The 21320-nt window shown below is 37.5% G+C and overlaps 1 protein-coding gene across 1 annotated transcript in view; it reads right to left on the bottom strand.

The window, feature by feature from the left end:
• The window catches only part of FANCC (FA complementation group C), a 60778-nt gene that overhangs the window by 7307 nt on the left and 32151 nt on the right, over positions 1-21320 (bottom strand). The window contains exons 5-11 of the mRNA XM_054287813.1: positions 20726-20790; positions 18469-18633; positions 15467-15623; positions 8342-8394; positions 5672-5771; positions 2165-2240; positions 1280-1361 (exon numbers count right to left, since the gene is read on the bottom strand). Of these exons, the coding sequence (XP_054143788.1) occupies positions 1280-1361; positions 2165-2240; positions 5672-5771; positions 8342-8394; positions 15467-15623; positions 18469-18633; positions 20726-20790 (698 nt within the window). The remainder of the gene's footprint in view (positions 1-1279; positions 1362-2164; positions 2241-5671; positions 5772-8341; positions 8395-15466; positions 15624-18468; positions 18634-20725; positions 20791-21320) is intronic.

The following is a 21320-nucleotide window of genomic DNA, read 5'->3' as shown; positions in this document are numbered from 1 at the left end:
ACTGGGCACTGGTGAAGCCACACCTTGGGTGCTGTGCCCAGTTCTTCCCTGAATTTAGGAAGGACACTAACATGCTGGAGCAAGTCCAGAGAAGGGAAAGCAAGCTGGTGAAGAGCGAATCAAACCCTATGAGGAGCAGCTGAGGGAGCGGGGGCTGTTTAGTCTGGAGGAGGCTCAGGGGAGACCTTACTGCTCTCCACAATGACCAGAAAGGAGGGTGCAGCCAGGTGGGGGTCGGTCTCTTCTCACAAGCACCAGTGACAGGACAAGATGACAGTCTCAAGCTGCACCAAGGAAGGTTTACATTGGACATTAGGAAGAAGTTCTTCAGAGAAAGAGTAATCAGACATTGGAATGGGCTGCCCAGGGAGGTGATGGAGTCACTGTCCCTGGAGATGTTCAAAAAAGACTGAATGTGGCACTTGGTGTTGACAATGTGTTATTAGGTCATAGGCTGGACTTGATGATCTCAAAGGTTTTTTTCCAGGCTAGGTGATTCTGTGATTCTACAATCTTGTTTTGCAAGTCTGGCTGGCCTTGGTGTTCTATGTTTATTTTTATATATTTCAAGTTTAAAATCAAAATTAAATTGGTTTTTTTGAATTTAAAAGCTGTTTAACATTCTTTGGACAGCTAACTCTCAGAGCAGACCTAAGCAAGCAAATTTGTATCCAAGTGCTATACAAGTCAGGTCTCATCACATTCCTTATAAGAAAGAATTACAAGGCAGCAGCAGATAGAGATGTATGCTTTTTCATTATTTTCATATAGTCCCAGAACATCCCCTACCAAAGCATAATTCATGTAGACAAACAAACAAACCCCCAAGGGCAGCAGGTCAGAAACATGGAGTGACAGCCCAAAGATTAACACAACAAAAATGACACTGCAGTCTGGCAGTCATATTTATGAAAATAAGGAAGTTTGCAGTTTGGGCGTTTGTACAAGCCTGCAGAAAGCCAAGCTCCTTCATAAAACAGGGTTAAAAGTTTTGAGGGAGAAATGGGAGAACAGACAAGTACGCATTTCCATTCTGCAGCTAGATGCTTTTTGGAAGGAATAACAAGATTTAGTTTCCTTGGAGGCTTATTGGCCAGGTTGATAGATGCTATAAAGCTCAGGTTCAGAAAGTAATCCAAGTCCTATTCTTAAAAATAAAGCCCGACTTAAAGAATAATAAGAAAATTATGAAATACAGCCACTAAAGACTTCAAATGACATGACCTTTCACAAATTAACATGAAAAGGACAAAAAGTTTGAAGATCTTATACTGCTTACCTAACATTTGTATCTTCTACTATTGCTTTGAGCATATCCGAAATGTGTTTCACGTGATGAGACCAATATGTAGTTGGGAGTTCTGAGGATGAAGGATGAAAACAAAACACTTAAAATCATAGCCTGTCTACTAGAATATAACACTGAAGCATTAAGGTAGCTACAAGATTTCTCCAAATTGATTAAGTTATAATGAAGTATTGAAAATTTCATTTCAAAATTTCCCAATTTTAAGCAATATCTGTTACTGTATTTCGTTCAACAATTCATTGATAAAGCCATGGAAGGAAGTACAGCTAGGAATATTGAAATGAGGCTTATGTTCCTTTGCTACCACAATATTAATATATAGTCAGTGCAGTAGTATTTTTAGAGGCTCTTGTACAGAGCTTTAATTATTGTCCATAAAAAAATCGTACCAAATTGAACAGTGGTTTCTTGATATGTATGAATAGGAAACCTGAAAAAAAGTTGGGTTTGCAACCTAAAATATCAGAATTCAAGACTCAGAAAGAAACAGAAAGCCTGTTTCCTGTGAAATACATGTGAATTCTTCCATAATGACAATTACTGATATTATAACATAACAAGATTGCAGTATTTTTACAATCTCTTAACATGGCAATCATTCCTACATAATTATTCTTTCTTTGTTATTCACTTCTGATTTAGTTTTCTTTAAAGTTACATCAGTAGTATTGTTACATAAGAACCAGATGTTCCTGCAGAAAAATACATTAAAAGAATATTATGAAAATTGCTAAATCAAACACACCCTAAAAAGGAAATGCCAAAAAGTTATCTCTATCCCTTTTAAAGTTATTTTAAGACATATACAGATCATGCAGACTCATAATGCTGCAAATACTTTATGAAAAAACTTACCAAAAGGATGTCTGACTAAACTTCTAACAAGAGGCTGGTGATGGTATGGGAAGTAGGCCTTCAGTGGAAATTTATACTAAGACACAAAATCGTTATTTTAAGAGGTTTCTGGTCAGTTTTCAAAACAAACCCACAATGAATAATCTCATCTAAGACAGTAATTAACAATACAGACTGAGGCAAGAAAACAGAAAATTAACTCTTTAGTTAATTTTAGGATTTGGCATTAAAAGGGGGATATTTAGGAAATGCTTGCTTATAAAAACTAATTATTTATAGATTTTAAAAGTATATGCATCAAAAAAGATTCAGAGCATGAAGAAAATTATGTTACTAGTCTTATCCTTTTCCCTGTAATCACATAAGTTTTCATTCTTAATATGCAGAGCTTAAAATAGACACTAGTTTAATTTCATTTTCCAGTGTAAATAGATTCACAGATGACATTAAACGAAGAAGTAATAACATCTACAGAATCTGAGGGTGTTGTGTAGATTATTGCCATCTGTTCAAAAATGGAAACCTAAACTTCTTAGGACCTGATCCAGCAGCAGGTAGGGCAGTCACAGATAACAGACTTGCCCTGTTTATCGGAGAATGTGTGACTTGTATGCTGTGAACATGGCTTGTGTAACTGAGACTAGCAGTATTAGCACACCTCTAATCTGTTCTGCAAACATGAACTACAGGCAGGTCTAACATGGAGCATGTAGGTGCAAGTGCAACACCAACTCCCCCTGAGACAGACAGAAAGCCAGCCAGGCCCACATGGTGATCACTGGCACAAAATCTAGCTGGAGTCCAGGGCACAGCAGGGTCAGCACTGGGCCCAGTCTTATTTAACATTTTCATTAATGAACTGGATGAAGGGGCAGCAAGTTCCCTTGGCAAGTTTGGTGATGACACAAAACTGGGAGGAGTGGTTGATACATTAAAGGGTTGTGCTGCCATCCAGAGGGACCTTGACAGGCTGGAGAAATGGGCTGACAGCAGCCAAATAGATATCAACAATGAGAAAGTATAAAGTCCTGCACTTGGGCAGGGATAACTCCAGGTATATGCTGGCGGACACCCAGCTGGAAAGCAGCTTGCAGAGAAGGACCTGGGGACCCAGTGGACACCAAGGTGAGTGTGAGTCAGCAGTGTGCCCTTCGACAGAGCAGTGATGGCATCTTGAGCTGCCTTAGGCAAAGGATTGCCAGCAGGTCCAGGGAGGTGCTCCTTCCCCTCCTCTCAGCACTGGAAGCAGCCATTCCAGCAGCCTAACCTGAAGTGCCCAGTTAATGCTCAGTTAAATAAGGGGCCAAAAGGATCATTAAAGGACCAAGAGAACTTCTATGAGGAAAGACTGAGAAGGCCTGAAGAAGAGAAGGCTCAAGGGGGATCTTACCAATGTATATAAACACCTAAAAGGAGGGTGCAAAATAACAGAACAAGGGTTTTGGCAGTGGTGCACAGCGACAGGATCAGAGGTAATGGCACAAACTCAAGCACAGGATGTTCTGTCTGTGTATCAGAAAACACTTCTGTAATTTATCTTTTCACTTCATTTTCACTGTGAGGTGGCCAAGCACCACCACAGTTTGCCCAAGAAGTTGTAGAGTCCCACCTGGGCACAGTCCTGGACAATTGGTTCTGCGTAGCTATGATCTGGAGCTCGGGAGTTGGACAAGATGATGTCCAGAGGTCACTTCCAATTCTCAAGCAATCTATGATTCTCTCATTTACATCTTTGAATCTCCATACCATAATCTTTCTGACAGCTGCCACACTGCAACAGAGATTCACTCTCCTATCACACAAACCTGTGAACTGCCAGATACAAGCCACTTCTTTGGCAAATTTTATGGATGTACGTTTGCCTAGAGTTTTTTCAGTTAACTGGCTCTAAATTCTGAAGGTCTCAGTGAACTCACTTCATCTTCTGTCATTAATGTTTTTACCATTCTTCTGCTTAATGCTACTGGAGCACTTTAAGTCCCGTCAAGGGCAGTCAGATAACACAAAGACAGATACCTTATGAATATATATAATGATAGTATGACCAAAGGGGAAAAAAGGGATCTGACTGACTTAAAGTTTAGGAAGCAATCTGTACCCGCCTTTTTGCAAGTTAACTAAAATTACATTTGATTCATAAACTGTGAGACAAGGGACTTTTAATTCTATCATTGAAGATAACAACTTAATTAGAACTTCATTACTTAAACAGTATACAAACTAAATAAAGTAAACTCAATATTTAAAACCACTTTAGAAAAATGGGCTGCAGTCCATGTTAGCTGCTAGCTAGCAATGCCAGCAGGCAAAGCACTTTCACCTTCAAGAAAATGTATCAGCTGCACAGCAGGATTAGCTCTTGGGAGTCTGATGGGTGTGGAACCTCTACTTTCTTTCTCACCCACTGATCCCCACCTGGGGCTACACAGTGTGTTGTTGCCATGCAGTCAGGGTGGCACAAGATCATCATGCACAGCACTAATGTATTAAGCAAGAAGGCTGCCTGAAACCAGAAGACAGATTCAGTCACACTGCTAGTTAAAAGCCAGTATGCCACAAGTTTCAAGAAATCCCAGTATTCTCTTAATTACCATTTCCCTCAAAAAGATGCAAAAACTCAAAGGAACTGAAAATTTTCTTAAGTTTAAAGTGTAAGGTTTTAAATGACAAGTTCTTCCCAAACTTGCATCATACGAATTTGATTTCAAAAAACAAACAAGATGAACAAGATGGTCAGAATGTGACCATGTGATTTGGGAATCTGAAGTCAAGTTTGCAGCCTGTAAGTAAAGTAAGATTTTTCATATCTGTATTTTGAAATTTTAAGGTAAGAAACTGATCTTGCTCTTGTTTAAATTAGCACAAAACTAATTCTATTTAATTCAGTTCAGTAAGACCAGTACAAAAACCTGTGCAGCAGAAGAAAGACTAAGCTGTAAAAATTGAAAATTTAGACTAAGGAAAATTTCAGAGAGACCACTGTTGAGGGTCAGGAACTGAAACCAGTATGTATTCCGTGTCCCAGTATGTATTTCTCTGTGTCTTTTACCTTCTGAACAGACAAATACGACTATTCAATATCCTTCTTATAACTATCTAAGGGACGAGGAATGGGATTGTTATCTCTGTTTCATTTATTGTCAAAGACCCTGCTTCTGCAAAAGAAAAATGCATCTAGCATTTTTCCTCCTTTTTATCATAGACAAATGTCCATGTTCACTCCACAGGCAGAGACCTCAGCATCAGGGAAACAGAGCCAGGGAAAAGCACTTTAGGCTGATGGACTTGAGGGTTAAGTTAGGTAAACTGCTCTTATGTGCTGCTTTCATGCTATAATTTTATGCGCAGGTGAAGATGTTTGAACTGAACTTTGGCATATCTATACAGCTACAGAGGGATGATATTATTTATATTCAGTCACCTCTCTTAAGAGTAGAATTGGGGTTTTTTCTTGCAAAATTTTGCATTTTGTCACTGGAGAAAAATAAGAAAGAGATCTTGACTAACCTGTTTGTTTTCATTCTGATAAGCCTGAAGGAAGAGCTGTGTAAACACCTGTATAATTGTCATAACTTCTGGGGTTCCATCAGTTTCCATCAGTGCATTCCTATGCATTGAAAAGTTAGATATGACAGATCAGATAATTAGTCTGCCCATCACACCACTGTTAACTGAATGAAAGAAAAAGGTATATTCTTTGTATGCTGTAGATTCAAACTGTGTCTGAGCTCATTACACGACTAACAGAAATACTAACTTTGCGAGCTTTTTAGATTTTATTTTTGGTTTAAAAAAAAAAAAAAACAAACAAAAAAATACACAACTCCTCCAAATAAATTAGACTTAGTGAATATATATAATATACATGCAGACACATAATTTACCCTACCTAAATAAGTATACAATTAAAAAGACTTGCACAACTTTATTAACCAAATTTGGTGTCTGATCAGTTTATTGTGTTCGGAGCAACTACTCCCATGATTGAGTTCAGCATACTTTACAGTGTTTTGTGGCATCCCATATGCCACTCTAGAGGTTTACAAAGGTAAGTGCTTCAACTTGCCTTCCATAGAGCAAAATAACCTTGAGCAAATGGAGCAAGTGGAGAAAAACACATAGCAGCAATTCTCATTCTCTTATTTGAAAGACATATAGTAGAAAGGAGAAAAAATGTTCAAAGTAAGTTGACAGTGAGATACAAGTATTAGAGAATTGTTTCATTCCTCCTAAAATATATTAAGAGTTAACACATTACTGTAACATAGAAATGTCACAAAACTACAGGCAAATATAATCACTGGTAAGAAAACAAGAAATAGTACATGGAAACTCAAGATAGTCTAGGTGTATGGACTTCTGTATAGCCACACAAGGCAAGAAAACATAGCAAGAAACATTGGGAAATAAAAGCAGTAAGTAATATCACTGTGATAAAATCATATAGAACAATTAATCTCAATATGTATGCAAATAGCAGGAAAAGTTATTACAGAAAGAGACACAATGCTTAGATCCATACTTCCAACAGAACACTAACCCCAAATATAAAAGAAATTTTGTGCCAGCTTTAGAAACCTAACACAGTTTCCAAGCAAGGAAGTACATCTTCTTTATCAGCAGTTCTCTAAAATCTCATATGTGATTACAACTGGAATAGTAACTTAACATCTGCACACCACTTGATAATAGTTGGAAGGACATAGAGAAATAGAACAAAAATAAATAGAAGGCTGCGTAAACCAATTGGTCTGCAAAAACCAGCTAACATATACAGCTTCATGTAAGTATCAAGAGAAGGTGAGACAGTATTCTTAAAATACACCAACGTTTTAATACCAACAATGTAGAGGGACAAGCACACTAAGCAGAAACAATTCAAAGTAAAGAAAGGGAGCAGAAATGTAGGCTTAGAAACAGGAAAACATCTTTTTTTAAGACAATTTGAAACACTGATAGAAGTGCAAAGTTTTACCAGGAAATGCTGTGTTGGACAAAGCCCTGCATTAGCTGAGAAACATAATTTTATCCATTTCTACGTCTACCAAAGGGGAAGGATGCAAAAGAGTAGTGAAGTCATGTGTTTTTTTAAAAAAATATTCCATATAGCATGACCTTAAATAAGCCAGGAAGCCTGGACAAATTTTGTCTCCCTGTACTATCACACTATACAGTCTCTCCAGCCTAAGACACCAACACACATCTGCTGGAGTCACATCAATTTTTAAATGCATCTTGCTTTGGGAAAGTGATTAATCTCAACTCTTCAGAAAGTGCTCTCTGTGTGCAGACACACAGAGACCACAGCAGCAAAGGACTGCCAGGGCAGTGACTCCCAAGTGGCTCCACTCTCACCATACAGTGTCTACAGCCAAGCCTCTTCTGTTAGTGCCTGCACAAACCTGAATGTGCACACAGACACACAAATGCCCTCACACAAATGCACCTGGGAGCCCTGTTTTCATAAGAAAGGAAACACTCAATGAGCAAAGGATGTCAGTCACCAAATACATTATTGCTGTATTGGAATTGTTAATACTGATAACCCTGGCAGTAGATCTACTTAAAATTAGTAAGTATTCAGTCCAGTGAAAAGAAGAGAAAAGCCACTGAAAACTGAGTATAAAGGATTTGAAGCCCCTGCGTGGTAACCAACATATTGGTTGCTTCAAAATAATTTTAATACATTCAAAACTAAACTCAGTATTAATAGGTGGATCAATAGTTGAAGGCCATTAAGAGCATATCTAACATAAATCCTGAAATATATAAGCAAAATGTAAAAGAGGCTACACCAGTAAGTGCAAAAGGTTTTGTTAAATGCTACCTTCATGTTGGCATGGGCCAAGCCATTTCAGCATTTAAAATTTTCACCTCAGAACTGTATTTCAACCACAAATCTCTACTGAAGTACAAAATAAATTACAAATTTTAAAGGCTAAAATACACTGTAGTCAACTGTACCAATGATTATTATGATGTAACTTTTACTTAAAGTTGATAACATTTTTAACATTTTTCATTATTTTCAGTGTACTACACAGAAAGGGACTTTAGAGAATACAAGTAAAGAAAAAGATATCCTGAAATTATAATATGTTGCAGATTATAGTGCTGCTTCTGCTCTTGAAGAAAACCTCAGTGTTTAAATTTAAACATAGTAATTTCAAAACTTACTTGAAAATTTCATTTACAATTCTGAAAATAGCAGGATGGCTTGCTGCTTGTGGCTGTTGATAATCAAATGAAAGAAAATTAGGTATTAATAAGGAACAACTCACACAACTGTCATTGCATAATTTACAGCTTAACTCATTGATGCTATTACACAGCCATTATTAAACTGTAACTCTAAGATCAACTCTCACTAAGCCCTCAGATTTTCTCCGGATTAGAATTCTTAGGATTCTCCACAGCAAGACCAAGCAGGCTCAACAGCTGACAAATGCAAACACCTGGGATCCCAAACTGTTTATGACAACAATCACTACAAATACTGAAGGCGGCAGACAGAAAGAACAGGTCGTTGCATGCGATTGCTAGAGGCTAAACACAGGGAGTAGATTTTCAAAAAGCTTTCCTTTCCTCTCTGCAGAAAATCCTCTCAGGATGTGCTTTGAGACTCTTGCTACATCTTCAAAATTAAATTCCACAAATTAAATTGATTTTATCACCTTTGTCTTTAATAGTTTTGCATGCATTTTCATCCCAGATATTTTCTCACAGTATAATCTTCTTTTGTGAACTTCAGTGTTGCTAGTACAAGCTAATTGTCTCAGTGCATAAAAAAAAAATTTAACTAGTGAAGCCTTTTACCATGCTACCACACAAAAGACTGTTTTGAGAAAGTTGTTATATTAAACATGCACCAGTAAACAAACTGCTTTCTAATTCCATATTCTCAGGCTTTTATGGAACACCTAGAAAAAACCCCACTTACACGTTTCCTAAAGTACTAAGTTAAAGTCTAAGTTGAAAAGCAAATCCTCACTTAGTGTCTCTGATGTCAGTGCCTGAAGATTTAGTAAGAATATAGTTCTTGAACAGCCTAGAGTAAAGCATGTTTAATAAAATGCATTATATAAACTTTAGGAAGCATGGTATTTATAAAATTTTATTTATCAATACAGCTTTAAGTGCATAATGTACTACTGAAAACTTGTATGTACTCATTTCAAGCTAAAAAGTACCAAGTAGAAAATGAACATAACACTGTAATAATCTATATTAATAATGTTTATAAAAATAAGCTATAATAATTATTATAACAATACTAATAACGATTAAAATAATATGTTTTTAATTGTACACAGGGAGAACAAGGACTTTGCTCGCTACGATCCGTACCTGGTAACATCAGAAACCAAACCACCCTTACTAAGAGCTGTTTAGCGGAGCTGCTCCTGCGCGCAGCCGCGGCTGTACAGAGATGGCACAGCTCTGCCCCGTCCCTGCGCTATGGAACGGGCGCCACCTCCCGCTCCAGAGAGGGGCAGCGCCCCAAATCCCGCCGGAGCAGCCGCGGAACCCCCGGCAGCAGGCTGCAGGACGCGCGGGCCCCTCCTCGCCCGGGGGTCTGCTTCTGCCTTCGTGCTTTGTTTGCTTCTTTCTTGGTTTGTGGGAAGATCGGACTGTATCTCCACAGCTGCCTGCTGGATCCAACCATCCTGAGGTGCTGGAGAGCAGTGGAAAGTGACAGTGTGCCTTCAGTCCAGCTGATTCCGTAATTCCTCCCCTGTCTTTCAGACACTCTACCCACCTCTGCACGCACACTTCTCTGATGAGGAACTCACACCCTGTTGCTTACGACAGGCTGATAGAAACCAGAAAGGGTCCACCAGAGGATCAGCTGACAGAATGTGCTGTATACAGCAATGAAAAACTGTGCACGTCTTCCTGGCAGACAGCAGCAATCTAACCATATCCACTATAAGAAATCATAGTTAATAGCCCCTAGGGTTTTATCTAAACTAATGAAATCAATATGATTGATATCTCATCACTGGTAGTCAAAAGGGAAAAAAACAAAAAAACAAAACCCAGGCCCAAACCCCACTGTTACCAAATTTCACAAGCTTTTGATCAATGGACTGTATGGAATTAATTTGCAAGCATTCAAGAACAAGCATGCTGTGATAATGCAAAATTCTGCTCCACAATTTAAAGATGCCCTTTGTAACAGGTCAAGAGCACGCAGCACAATTCTGCTGCTGCTAAGAGCAGTTCTGGAATTTGGGAGGGATTATCATTTTCAGGAGGGATTTTAATAAAATTTTCTTCTTGTTGACATTTTCTCCTTACATTTTCAAAATAAAAAGGCATTTTACATTTCAATAATCTTGTCTGCAACTATTCAATGCTTTTCACAGAAATCAAACCCTATGTATTGTTCAATCACTTCTAAAACATGCACAATACAGACGGCACAATACACACTGAACAAAAAGATTCAAACACAGAGAATTGGAGCTACATGTGTGGTATTATGATAGAAAAAATGTACTTTTAACATAATGTTTTTCAGACACTACTCTTGAAGAACTATACCACTTATGTATCTGCATTATTAGAAAGCAGAATCTGAAACAACTTATTTATAACACAAAGCCAGAAGTGAATAAAAAAATAAGAAAAATGCATCTGTATCTACAGTAAGCAAGTAAATGGGGGAAAAAAAGAGGCAGAATAATCTGCTTTTTATTCATATCACAGAATTCTCTGTAACAACCACAGGAATAAACATGGGGAACTAAACATGACCATGGTCATACAGATTTGAGGTGTTAACTCTCAATTTTCAGACTGACATGCAATTAATTGGACATGACACTTCTAGAAGTTAAGGACATCTAACTTCAGGAAATTACTACGGTGCTGTATTTCAAATGTTGTCTGCATCTTCCAATTGTATATTTGTATTTCTGAATTTTATTTTATATTTACCAGTTTAAAATAGGAAATGTTAACTTTTTTCTTATAGGAAATGCCAAATGTGGTTTTTTTTTGAAGAATTTATTTTTAAAGCACAAATACATTTTTACAAAAGTTTTAAAAGTGCCTGAATCTATCAACATTAAGAGTAATTTTCTCTATCCTTCCTCTTTTCTTCCCCATTAATGCCTCTTTTATTGGCCCTGTACATTGGAGAGTATTTTTACTGTAGAGCTCAGGGACAGCGGGGATAAGGCTGAGTGCCTGTGGGTGACAGTCAGAGGGATGGCCCACAAGGCAGAGATCCTGCTGGGAGTCTGTCACAGACCACCCAGCCAGGATGAAGTGAAATATTCCTTCAGTGGATGTTTCTTGGTCACTGGCCCTTGTTCTTGTGGGAGACTTTAACTTGACAAATGTCTGCTGGAAGCTCAGCAGTGGAGAGGAGACAGTCTAGGAGGTTCCTGCAGTGAGTGGAAGGTAAATTCCAGACACAGCTTATGAGGGAGCCTACCAGGGCAGGCCCAGCCAGACCTACTGCTCACAAACAGGGAAGGGCTGTGGGATGTGTGGTGGTCAGAGGCCACCTTGGGCACACTGGCCATGGAATGACAGAGTTTCTCTGTTTTTGGTGCAGTAAGAAAGAGATCAACAGAACCTCTACCTTGGACTTCCAGAGGGCAGACTTTGGCCTGTTCAGGACACTGGTTCAGAGCCCCTCAGGAAACTGTTCTTAAAAACAAAGGGGTCCAGGAAGGCTGGGCATCCTTTAAGAAGAAAATTTCAAAGGCACAGGAGCAGGCCATCTCCATGTGCCAACAGATGAGATGGCATGGGAACTCAGAGAAAAAAGGAGAGCTTATGACCTTTGGAAGAAGGGGCAGGCAACTCAGGATGTCATTAGGTCATACAGAAAGAAAACTAGAAAGACAAAACCTCAACTAGAACTCAATCTGGCCACTGCTGAGAAAGATTATAGAAAGTGTTTTTACAAATATTTTAACTACAAAAGGAGGGCCAAGAAATATCTCCATCCTTTACCGGACACGGAAGGAAGAGAATCCCCTGTTGGGGATGAGGAAAAGGCTGGGTACTTAATGCTTTCCTTACCACAGTCGTTAACAGAAAGCTCCATTATCCTCAGGCCCCCCTGAGCAGGTAGACAGGGATGGGGAGCAGAACAGAGCCCCTGCAACCCAGCAGGAAGTTATGAGTGACCTGCTCTGCCACACACAGACAATCACAAGTCTGTGGATTCAGACGGGATCCATCCAAGGGTACTGAAGGAGCTGGCAGAAATGCTCATTAAGCTGCTCTCCATCATTTATCATTAGTCCTGGCTGATGTCTCAGATGTCTGAAGGTTGGCCAGTGTGACACCTATCTACAAGAATGGTGGAAGGGAGGATCCAGGAAACTACAGGCCTGTCAGAAAAATTTGACAGAAAATTTGTGGATATTGTCTACCCAGACTTTAGCAAAGCACCTCATTGCAAGGGCACTGAGGGGCTGCAGCAAGTGCAGAGAAGAGCAACGGAGCTGGTGAAGGGTCTGGAACATCCTGTGAAGAGCAGCTGAGGGAGATGGGGTTGTTCAGCCTGGAGAAAAGGAGGCTCGGGGTGACCTTATCACTCTCTGCAACTGCCTGAGAGGAGGGTGCAGCCAGGTGAGGATCAGTCTCTTCTCCCAGGCAACCAGCGACAGGACAAGAGGACAGAATGTCAATTTCTGTGTAGATCACTAATAATTTTGTCAGTTAAACATTAGAATAGGCTGCCCAGGGAGGTGTTGGGAGTCACCATCCCTGGAAATGTTCTAAAAACAATTGGATGTAGCACTTAAGAGTCGTATTTAGTTGACATGGTGGTTCTCTCAAAGATTGGACTCAATGATCTTGGAGGTCTTTTTCAACCCTAACGATTCTACCATTCTACGCTAACAAGGTGGAAAATAAAATGCAGCAAGAACAGATGGCTCATAAAGAAGAAGACGACAACAAATTTTAAGCCTTCTCAACCTATTGCACTTTTCGTGCAACATACTTTTGAAACAAATAAAACTACTTTGGAAAGCTATCTCAGAATCAAACAGAAACTAAATTACACCAATTTGATCACATCTCTTTTTAAATACATGGGTTTTAAAAATCTGTGTATACACATATCTATCCATTCCTGGTAAAACATAAAATACTAGTATGTGTATTTACTGCACGATTAGTTGTTAATGCAGACATACAAATCCTAAAGTTACTTCAGAGAGGAAGACATCCACTCACCCACTCAATTTCAAAGAAGCTAAGAGACCATCTGAGATGGTCACTTCAATTGTTTTTATTACTTCTGAGTAACTACAGAATTTCCAATACTAATTTCAGTTTAGCCACAAACATACAAACATAATAGCATGCCATACAAACGTAAGTTAGTGGACCATCACACAACAATTACTCTTGGAATTAAAATATGTGAGTAGTACATATCAAGTTTATTTCATCAGAGAAGTACAGTAGTTTACAACTACCTGTGTACCCTAGATGTCAGTGAGGTTTATGTGCAGTATAATTATTGTATTGAGACACTTTATTTAGGTAAGTTACTCTGATAATGAAATTATGAAAGAGCTGATTGAAGTTTCCTTCTTAAAATGTACTATAATCAAATCACTAACATCACTGACTATTTGTCCTCTAAAGGTTTTCTTCTAGTTAGGAAAGTAGAAATCTAGTTTTGTCTCATGATTCCACTATTACCATATCCATATGGTAAACAGAGCTTACATCCTAAACACCATAATCCAACTGCCAAAAAGTTCAGCTCCACATTCCTAAAAAAGTATTTAAATATCCTTTAGGCAGGCTAAATTAGTATACTGTTGGATTCAAAGTGCTGACTAATTTAATGTCATGCAAGTATCTTTACAGTAAAATGAACGTGTTGTACAAAACACCATTACCCATCTAGACCACTATTTCAGGATCACATTATTTTCCTTCTATACTGCCTCTCCGAAGCTTCTCATCCAGCTGTTTTCATCTGTTATGCCATCTCCCATATATGCACCCCGCCTCTTATCAATGCCTATCAATCCAGCTGCCTACTGCCCTCTTCTTTACAGCTCCATTCATTCCATTCTTTGTCCACAGGATGTCCTCTCTAAACCAGCTTTCAAAGGTGCTGCACTGGTCTTGTGAATATCTTATTTTGAAACCACAAAATCTTTGGAGCAGAGGCAAGTAAAGACAACCTAAGTGTGCTAGCACAGCAATGTTCCATTCTTTTCAGAGATCAGGATGTGAAGGAAACTGAAGGATGAAGATTTTTATTAAATTACAAAAGCCAACATTTGAAACAAGTATTTGACTATTTTAAAAACATATTTTATATTTATAACCTAGATTTAGATATCTTTTTTTCCTCAGCCAGTATATGGTATAGTACCAGATACTATATAAAGTTTGCAATATATCTGATATAGAAAAATTATGCATAGGCCCTCTATGCAGTCTTGTTTGCTGTAGTACCTAAATCCCCAGATGGCATACGAAGAACTGCTGACACCAAGGCATTTATGGTATTTGCAAGCATTGTAATGGATCCCTAAAATAGGAGATTTCCAGGTTCAATTAAAAAGGAAGAATATGTAAAGGCAGCATTTTTTTCCTCACTAGAATATGTACTCTGTAAGCAGTTTCATAGGCTGAAAATAAAACACCATATGCCATTCATTAGATCTGTCATTTTACGAAACATATAATTTGACTGCATAGCACACATGCTATTTCACACTGCAATTAACAATTATATTTACATTTAGCGCTGCAACTAGCTCATTATTTTGGAAAAAGTACAGCGCCTGGTTTTCTCATAGGGAAGATTTTTGGTGCTCTGCATAACACAGCATCTGAAAATAAATTTTAATTACAGATTAGCAAATGTTTTGCATTAAGAATTTTGTTCAGGCTTGCAAACAAAACCAAGTAACTAAGCAGTCCATAACAAGGGACTCCAGCTGTTCAGACTGCTGGACAAAGGGCGCAGAGATCGAAGTAAAAACAGAATCAAATCCTTCCTGGCCAGAGTTCATAATTTTTTAAGACAGAGAAAGGTACTCAGCACCCTCACCACTGGGATTTGTGTTTCTCTACCCATTTTTCATCACTGGATGACATCTTTTTTCTCTTCTACCAATTCATTGTAAAAACTAAAAAATTAGTGATGTCTGTAAGACTCAAGATTTGGTTTGAATTAACAAGTTTTATGTCCCATAATGGCCGTTTATGCTGATGCATGTCTCTACGCTGACATATTTGAAAACTGTCACTCCTGAAGCATGAAAGAGCAGTATCAAATGTACCTTATATTGCACATACCAGCAATGAGTCTTTCATTACACGAGCCACTTCTTCCAGTGAATTCAACTGAATGGAAAACAACTGGTCTAAAAGATGTAAGGTAGCTTTTTCAAGGCTTGGTAAGTGACGAAGCCAAAGGCTGAAGACAGCTGATTCAGGAAGGGAGATCTTCTTCCTGGTTTAGAGAGGAAGATACTGTTTTACCTGAGTAACTAGAAGGAAGTCCAAAAAAAAAATTTACTCTTTTTTTTGTTGTTGTTTTTTTTTTTAAATATATTGGGGAAAAAGTAGACACAAAGACCAACCTGAAGCAAGAGACAGAAGATCTTGTTTACAGTAGCCTGTTCAATAGCAAATCATAATAGCAAAGAATGACAGGAAATCACCATCATCTACAAATGCAACTTTACCACATGTGTTTAAAACCTAGAAATTTGGTCACATTGGAACCCATCAAAGGGAAACAGAATGTTTAAGTCTGGAGTTCCCTCCCTCTCTCAAGAATGGTCCTGTCCCTGTGCTCTCTCAAACCCAGATTAGTTCCTGCAGGGAGCTACTGACAGATGAACAGGAAGGTTTCTGCTGTATAAGCAAAGCATTACCTATCTTTGCAGAGAAATAAGGAAGAAACCCAAAACCAACAACAACAAAAAGGAAAAAAAAGATAACAAACAAAGAAAAAAATATTACTTAGAGGTAGCTAAGTCTTCAGCCCACCAGCACTGACCAGAGCTATACAACAGACAAATAGTTAAGAAGACAAGTTATCTCTTCACCTAAAGACTTCAGCTATTGGTGTTGTATCACCACAAAAGAAAAAGCACAGTGTGGACCAGCATGAATCAAAATATACTAAACTAACCTCCCAAGAAGAGATATCACTGCACAAACACCCTAGAATATTTTTGTAGCTATTGTGATAGTTGCATATTAAAAGGTGCAAAGCAAAACAATACATAAATAACAAAAAATATTTGCTTTAGTCTTAAATCAAGTTAAGATTAAAAAACCTAAAATTAGGCTGGAGAATACATGCAAACTAAAGCTACTGATAAAAGGAGAAAAACACCAGCAGAAAGAATACTAAGCCGTTTTAGGATCTATTTTCAATGTATTTATTTTGCCATACATTTGTTTCATTATCAGCTCTCAGAATTCTGAATTTCATTCAAAAGCCTGTATTTTTTCCACTCAATATTATGTAATGACCTTAAAGTATACATGAGGAGACAAGAAATACATTGAAGTACCCAGAAATTCAAAACTGTAAAGCAATGTTCAATTTCAGGATACTGTTTTATTAAATATTACTATTAAAGTACATACACACATGAGAGTAAATAAAGGATGACAAGAGATTAGCTGATTTTGCCACTATCAACTTTCTTGTTGTTTTTGTGACAGCATGGTAGATATTATAAATATTATGTCAGGAAAAGAAAGCTAATAAGCTCACACAGAGGTGCTGCAACTGTAAGATATAAAAAACCATACAGGAAGTTAACTGTAGTGATTATACTTCCACAGCTGAACTTGCAGATGTCCCCACCAGGACAATTTTGAGTTCTTTGGAGCCCTGCAAGTGCTCTGTTCTCTGGGGCAGGTTCTACCCATGTTCAGAAAAAAGACATGTTCAGAACTCAACAGAGTAAGGGAAAATAGAAGTCAATTGTCAGAGAGGGGAAAAAAATAAAATACAAGCACATTCACATTAAGACCACATAAGTTCAGTGACAGTCCAGGAATATATCATGCAAAGCATGTGCGATCCTGTACCTCTCTCAGGGAAACTTTTGCAAACTGCACTTTTGCTGAGGACCCTGCAAGAGTCACTTAATCAAAAGCCATGTGAAATCGGGTATATTTGTTCACTGTGATAAGCAAGTAGCTCAACAGTTAATAAAAGACACATTTCTTTCAGTCAGAAGAACCTCTTACTACCATCCAAAGAATGGCCTTACTCACGACATGAAGTGTCAGAATGGTCATGATGGACTGCCCATCAGCTTACTGATATGAGAACAAAACATCTGTACAGAACCTGTGAACTTGCTCTCAAAGTCTTTCAGACTTATGGAACAGGAACAGTCAGAGGCCACAAAAGATGGACAAGTGGAAGGGGGAAAGACAGCTCTGTGCTTCTGAGCACATCTTTCACTACGAATTGCCACATTCACACTCCTTTTTAATTCCTTTTCCTCGACTTGTAGAAACATGCATGGATTAGTTATTGTACTTTTCCGTTAGTTATCTATTTTTGTCTGGAGCCCTCAATGGATCACCACAAAAATATTCATTAGAACATCTCAGAACTTATGATGAGTACAGAGGAAGCAATTAAGACTGCTTAGAAAAGGAGAGAAATGGATAATTGACACAAAATGTTCACAAGGGACATTTTCTAGTATAAAAAAATATTTATAATACAGCATTTCAGGTACATCTTGAATAAAGCAATTCTCAAGTAAATGCAGGATGTGCTTTCCCTGACATTTTCCCTTCATGGCATAGCCAACCTTGCTGTCCAGGTTCACTCAGCTGGTTTCCATCCATTGACTAATTTTATCAGAACAGTGGGTTTATGGTAGCAAAACAAGCAGAGCTGTATTTCACAAACATCAAACATAAGGATCTGTCTTACAGAAAAACTAAAATCACTCCCAAAATGTCAAGTTAGCAAAGGCAATATACTTATATGACACAGAAATGACATTTCTGTGACAAGTTATCACGACTTCCACAAAATTCTTAAAATCTATTGGAGGTTTTAACCTCCTTTTTAGGGAATAGGTGAGACAAAGTCACAGTCAATATTTAAAGCTGTTATGCCACATTTTGTGCATAACAGCAGAGTAAAATTCTGCTTTGGCCCACATCCTTAGCTTTGCTATTCGACTGCAAGGGAAATACCTTTCTAGAAGAGTATACAGTCCATTCAGCACACAAACCTAGAAAAAGGACATTGAATTGAATTTATAGTCTTTACGAAAAAGCAAAACAATAAAAACCCTGCTACTTACTTTAAAAAGGCCTCATTCACAGCTTCTAGAAACTCCGAACTGAGAATTTCTTTTGATGACCCTCCGTGGTAAAGAAGGAGAGTTTCCAGCAATGGAGTTAGATCAGGCAAAGTAATGAGAGGCACGCAGAAAATGGAAATAGCATTCACACGACTGGCTGAAATGCTGAGGGAAAAAATAAACACAGTTCATATTTTAGAAAAGTCATAAATTCTAAACTGTTAAGGAAATAAAAGAATATTAATAATTACAGAATATTAAATGTAAGACATGCATACCTAACTGCTCAAAAATTATTTACTAGAATGACTGTTGACACATCATTTCTTATTTTGCACAGAATTTTAAGAAGTCAGATAAAATTTTGATATTTAAGTGCTCAAAGCAAACCATGTGAGGGATATCAACACAACTCAGAATTGAACCCAGTTGTGATGGCTCCATCACCACATCCTTACTAGTAGACACTTCACTGTCTTTCCCAGTGAAGGAAGACTAAAGACTCATAGCTCCCAGGCAAGTTTCCTGGAGCCCCAGAAGAGACAACCTAACTGCTTTTCAGGCCTCCCGTTGCTTTTTTTAACCTTTCTTTCCTCTTAACAGAAACAATTTATGAATCCTGCTGTCTTCAAGTGCTCAGCTGGAAAATTTTTGTCTTACAGATCTATAGCTGAAGAAATATGTAGCCCCTTTGGACCTTAATACATAAACTACATGCTGGATCTTCTCACTAAAACTACATGGTTGGAAATGGTTAAAGACAGTGGAATCTGGAACATAAAGAAAATATAAAAACTTTGGAACTTTAAGAAAATTAAAATGCCAGAGACTGGATCTGCAAAAAGAAGTCACAACTTTCCCAGAGAATATATATTGTTTCTAGCACCTAAAATTGTAGCATTGACACGAAGATACTTATAAAGACCAAGAACTATGAAACACTGAATTCCAGCAAATTAAAATATTGTCCTATATTGCTTGTAAAAGGCTTCCCTGAGTTCCTGCAAATTTCTCCTGATTCACTAAAAGAAGTGCATTCTCTGAAAAAATCTGAAAGTATTTTCTTTGAGGAGTCACCAATAGGACTTCAGGACCTATTGGTGAAGACAGGGAATTAAGTAGGCTGCTCAGCAGTATGGACATGAGGTACTAATCATCACTATTTAACCAGAGAGAGAAATAAAATAAAACATTTTCCAAGATGCACATTTCCGAGTAATTACCTGATTAAATATTTGTTTAAGGCTTCTTATATTGAAATACTTCAAAATGCACTTTTGTTACAAGTATTTTTGTAAGAATGGTAATTATTGGGATGATCTGATCGTGCAGCAGTATTTTCTAGGATACACACACCTGAAACTCTAGATCAGCTCCCTTTACAAAATTATGTTTCTAATTCCTTATCCAGGATTAGCAAAATTCAGCAGATGAATTTACTCTTACTTAACTTCAGAAGAAAAACCCTGTGAAGACAGTTTTGTTATAGATAATCTTCAAAATATGTTCTTGGAAAATAATGCACAATCCACTCTACTGTGTACAATGAATTTGCAACTATGCTATCATCTAAATTTTTAAAATATCATAAAATGGAAAAAGCAGAAAATGTACATCTCTAAAAGCAACTACTTTTGTCTCTGGAACTTGAATAAACATCCCAATCATAATTTCTACACTCAAAAAACAACCTAAGTTCAAAGTTTTCTCTTTCTCCCAGCAGAAATCAGGTATTTTTCTTCCCAACAGTCTCAACCAGCTTTACAGCTAAGTCTGTTTCACCCTACTTTTAAAAATGTTGGCATTTAGTTCCTACATGGAAAGAAACTTAATGATACTCCTCATTAACTGCGTCCATAATTTTAATACTAAAATCAGTTCTAAAAAATTCAGCTCATTTAATCTTCCTTATCACATATCTAGGTGCAAAGAGGAAGGGGAGGATAACAGCCAAGTTAAGCCAAGAAAGGCATAAATCAGACAGCAAAAGGACATGATCACGTAACAAAGAGTGACAGCAGCACAATTAGCAAACGATCTTTGAAGGTCCCTTCCAATTCCTCTACTACTGCCAGGTTAAGTATATCACTTACATGAAGCCAAGCTTACCAAGCTTGTACACACCTTAAATTATCTAACATATGTAGCCAAAACTTTTCAACTGAAGCCTAATTTGCCCAAGACTGTAAAATGATCCTCACTGAACTGTAATGACCCAGACCAAAACATATCAAACCTATGTTTAGATAACACCTACCTCTCCTGAATGTTAAGTCCACTGCACTGGTTTTCTCTGAGTTCTGTTACTAATGAAACAACCATCTGTTAAACAAAATAAAAGTAAATAAAATACATTACATTTACTGACAACAAGCAGACATTAGTTGCATGGTTCTCTGTGTGACTGTAAAGGATTTACTGTAAAGGTTAATAACTTCCATTGTTCATCTATTTTGATTTTTTAATTTTTTAACTACTGATGTCAAATTAAAGCTCTCCAAATCACTGAACAGACTGTACTGCAAAATGTTATTTTACACATTATATACTTTATACATTTTAAAACAAAGAAGATATTCATTTCAGCTCTGCTTCCCCAAGAGTAAAGGCATAACTTTCAGAAGGGCATTACTAATAATTTTTACATACTTTGTCAAATTTGAGTCAACATATGAAATATTCTTCCCATTATTTTTATATATCTTAAATAGAAAAGTGACTTTAGCTAACATTTAGGGTTCATCTCCCATTTTAAACACAGCAGATACAGTAAGAAAACATTCAGAAGTTATATACTAATACAAAAAATTATAAATATAATTTTAACTTCATGGGTAAAAAACAATGATAGG

The sequence above is a fragment of the Melozone crissalis genome, unplaced genomic scaffold (assembly GCF_028551555.1).
Source record: "Melozone crissalis strain CALT ecotype California unplaced genomic scaffold, PUWL_Pcris_2 ptg000005l_1, whole genome shotgun sequence".
In the NCBI taxonomy this organism is placed as follows: domain Eukaryota; kingdom Metazoa; phylum Chordata; class Aves; order Passeriformes; family Passerellidae; genus Melozone; species Melozone crissalis.
Note: the sequence above shows the minus strand (reverse complement) of the source record. Positions and strands in the feature narration are given on the sequence as shown.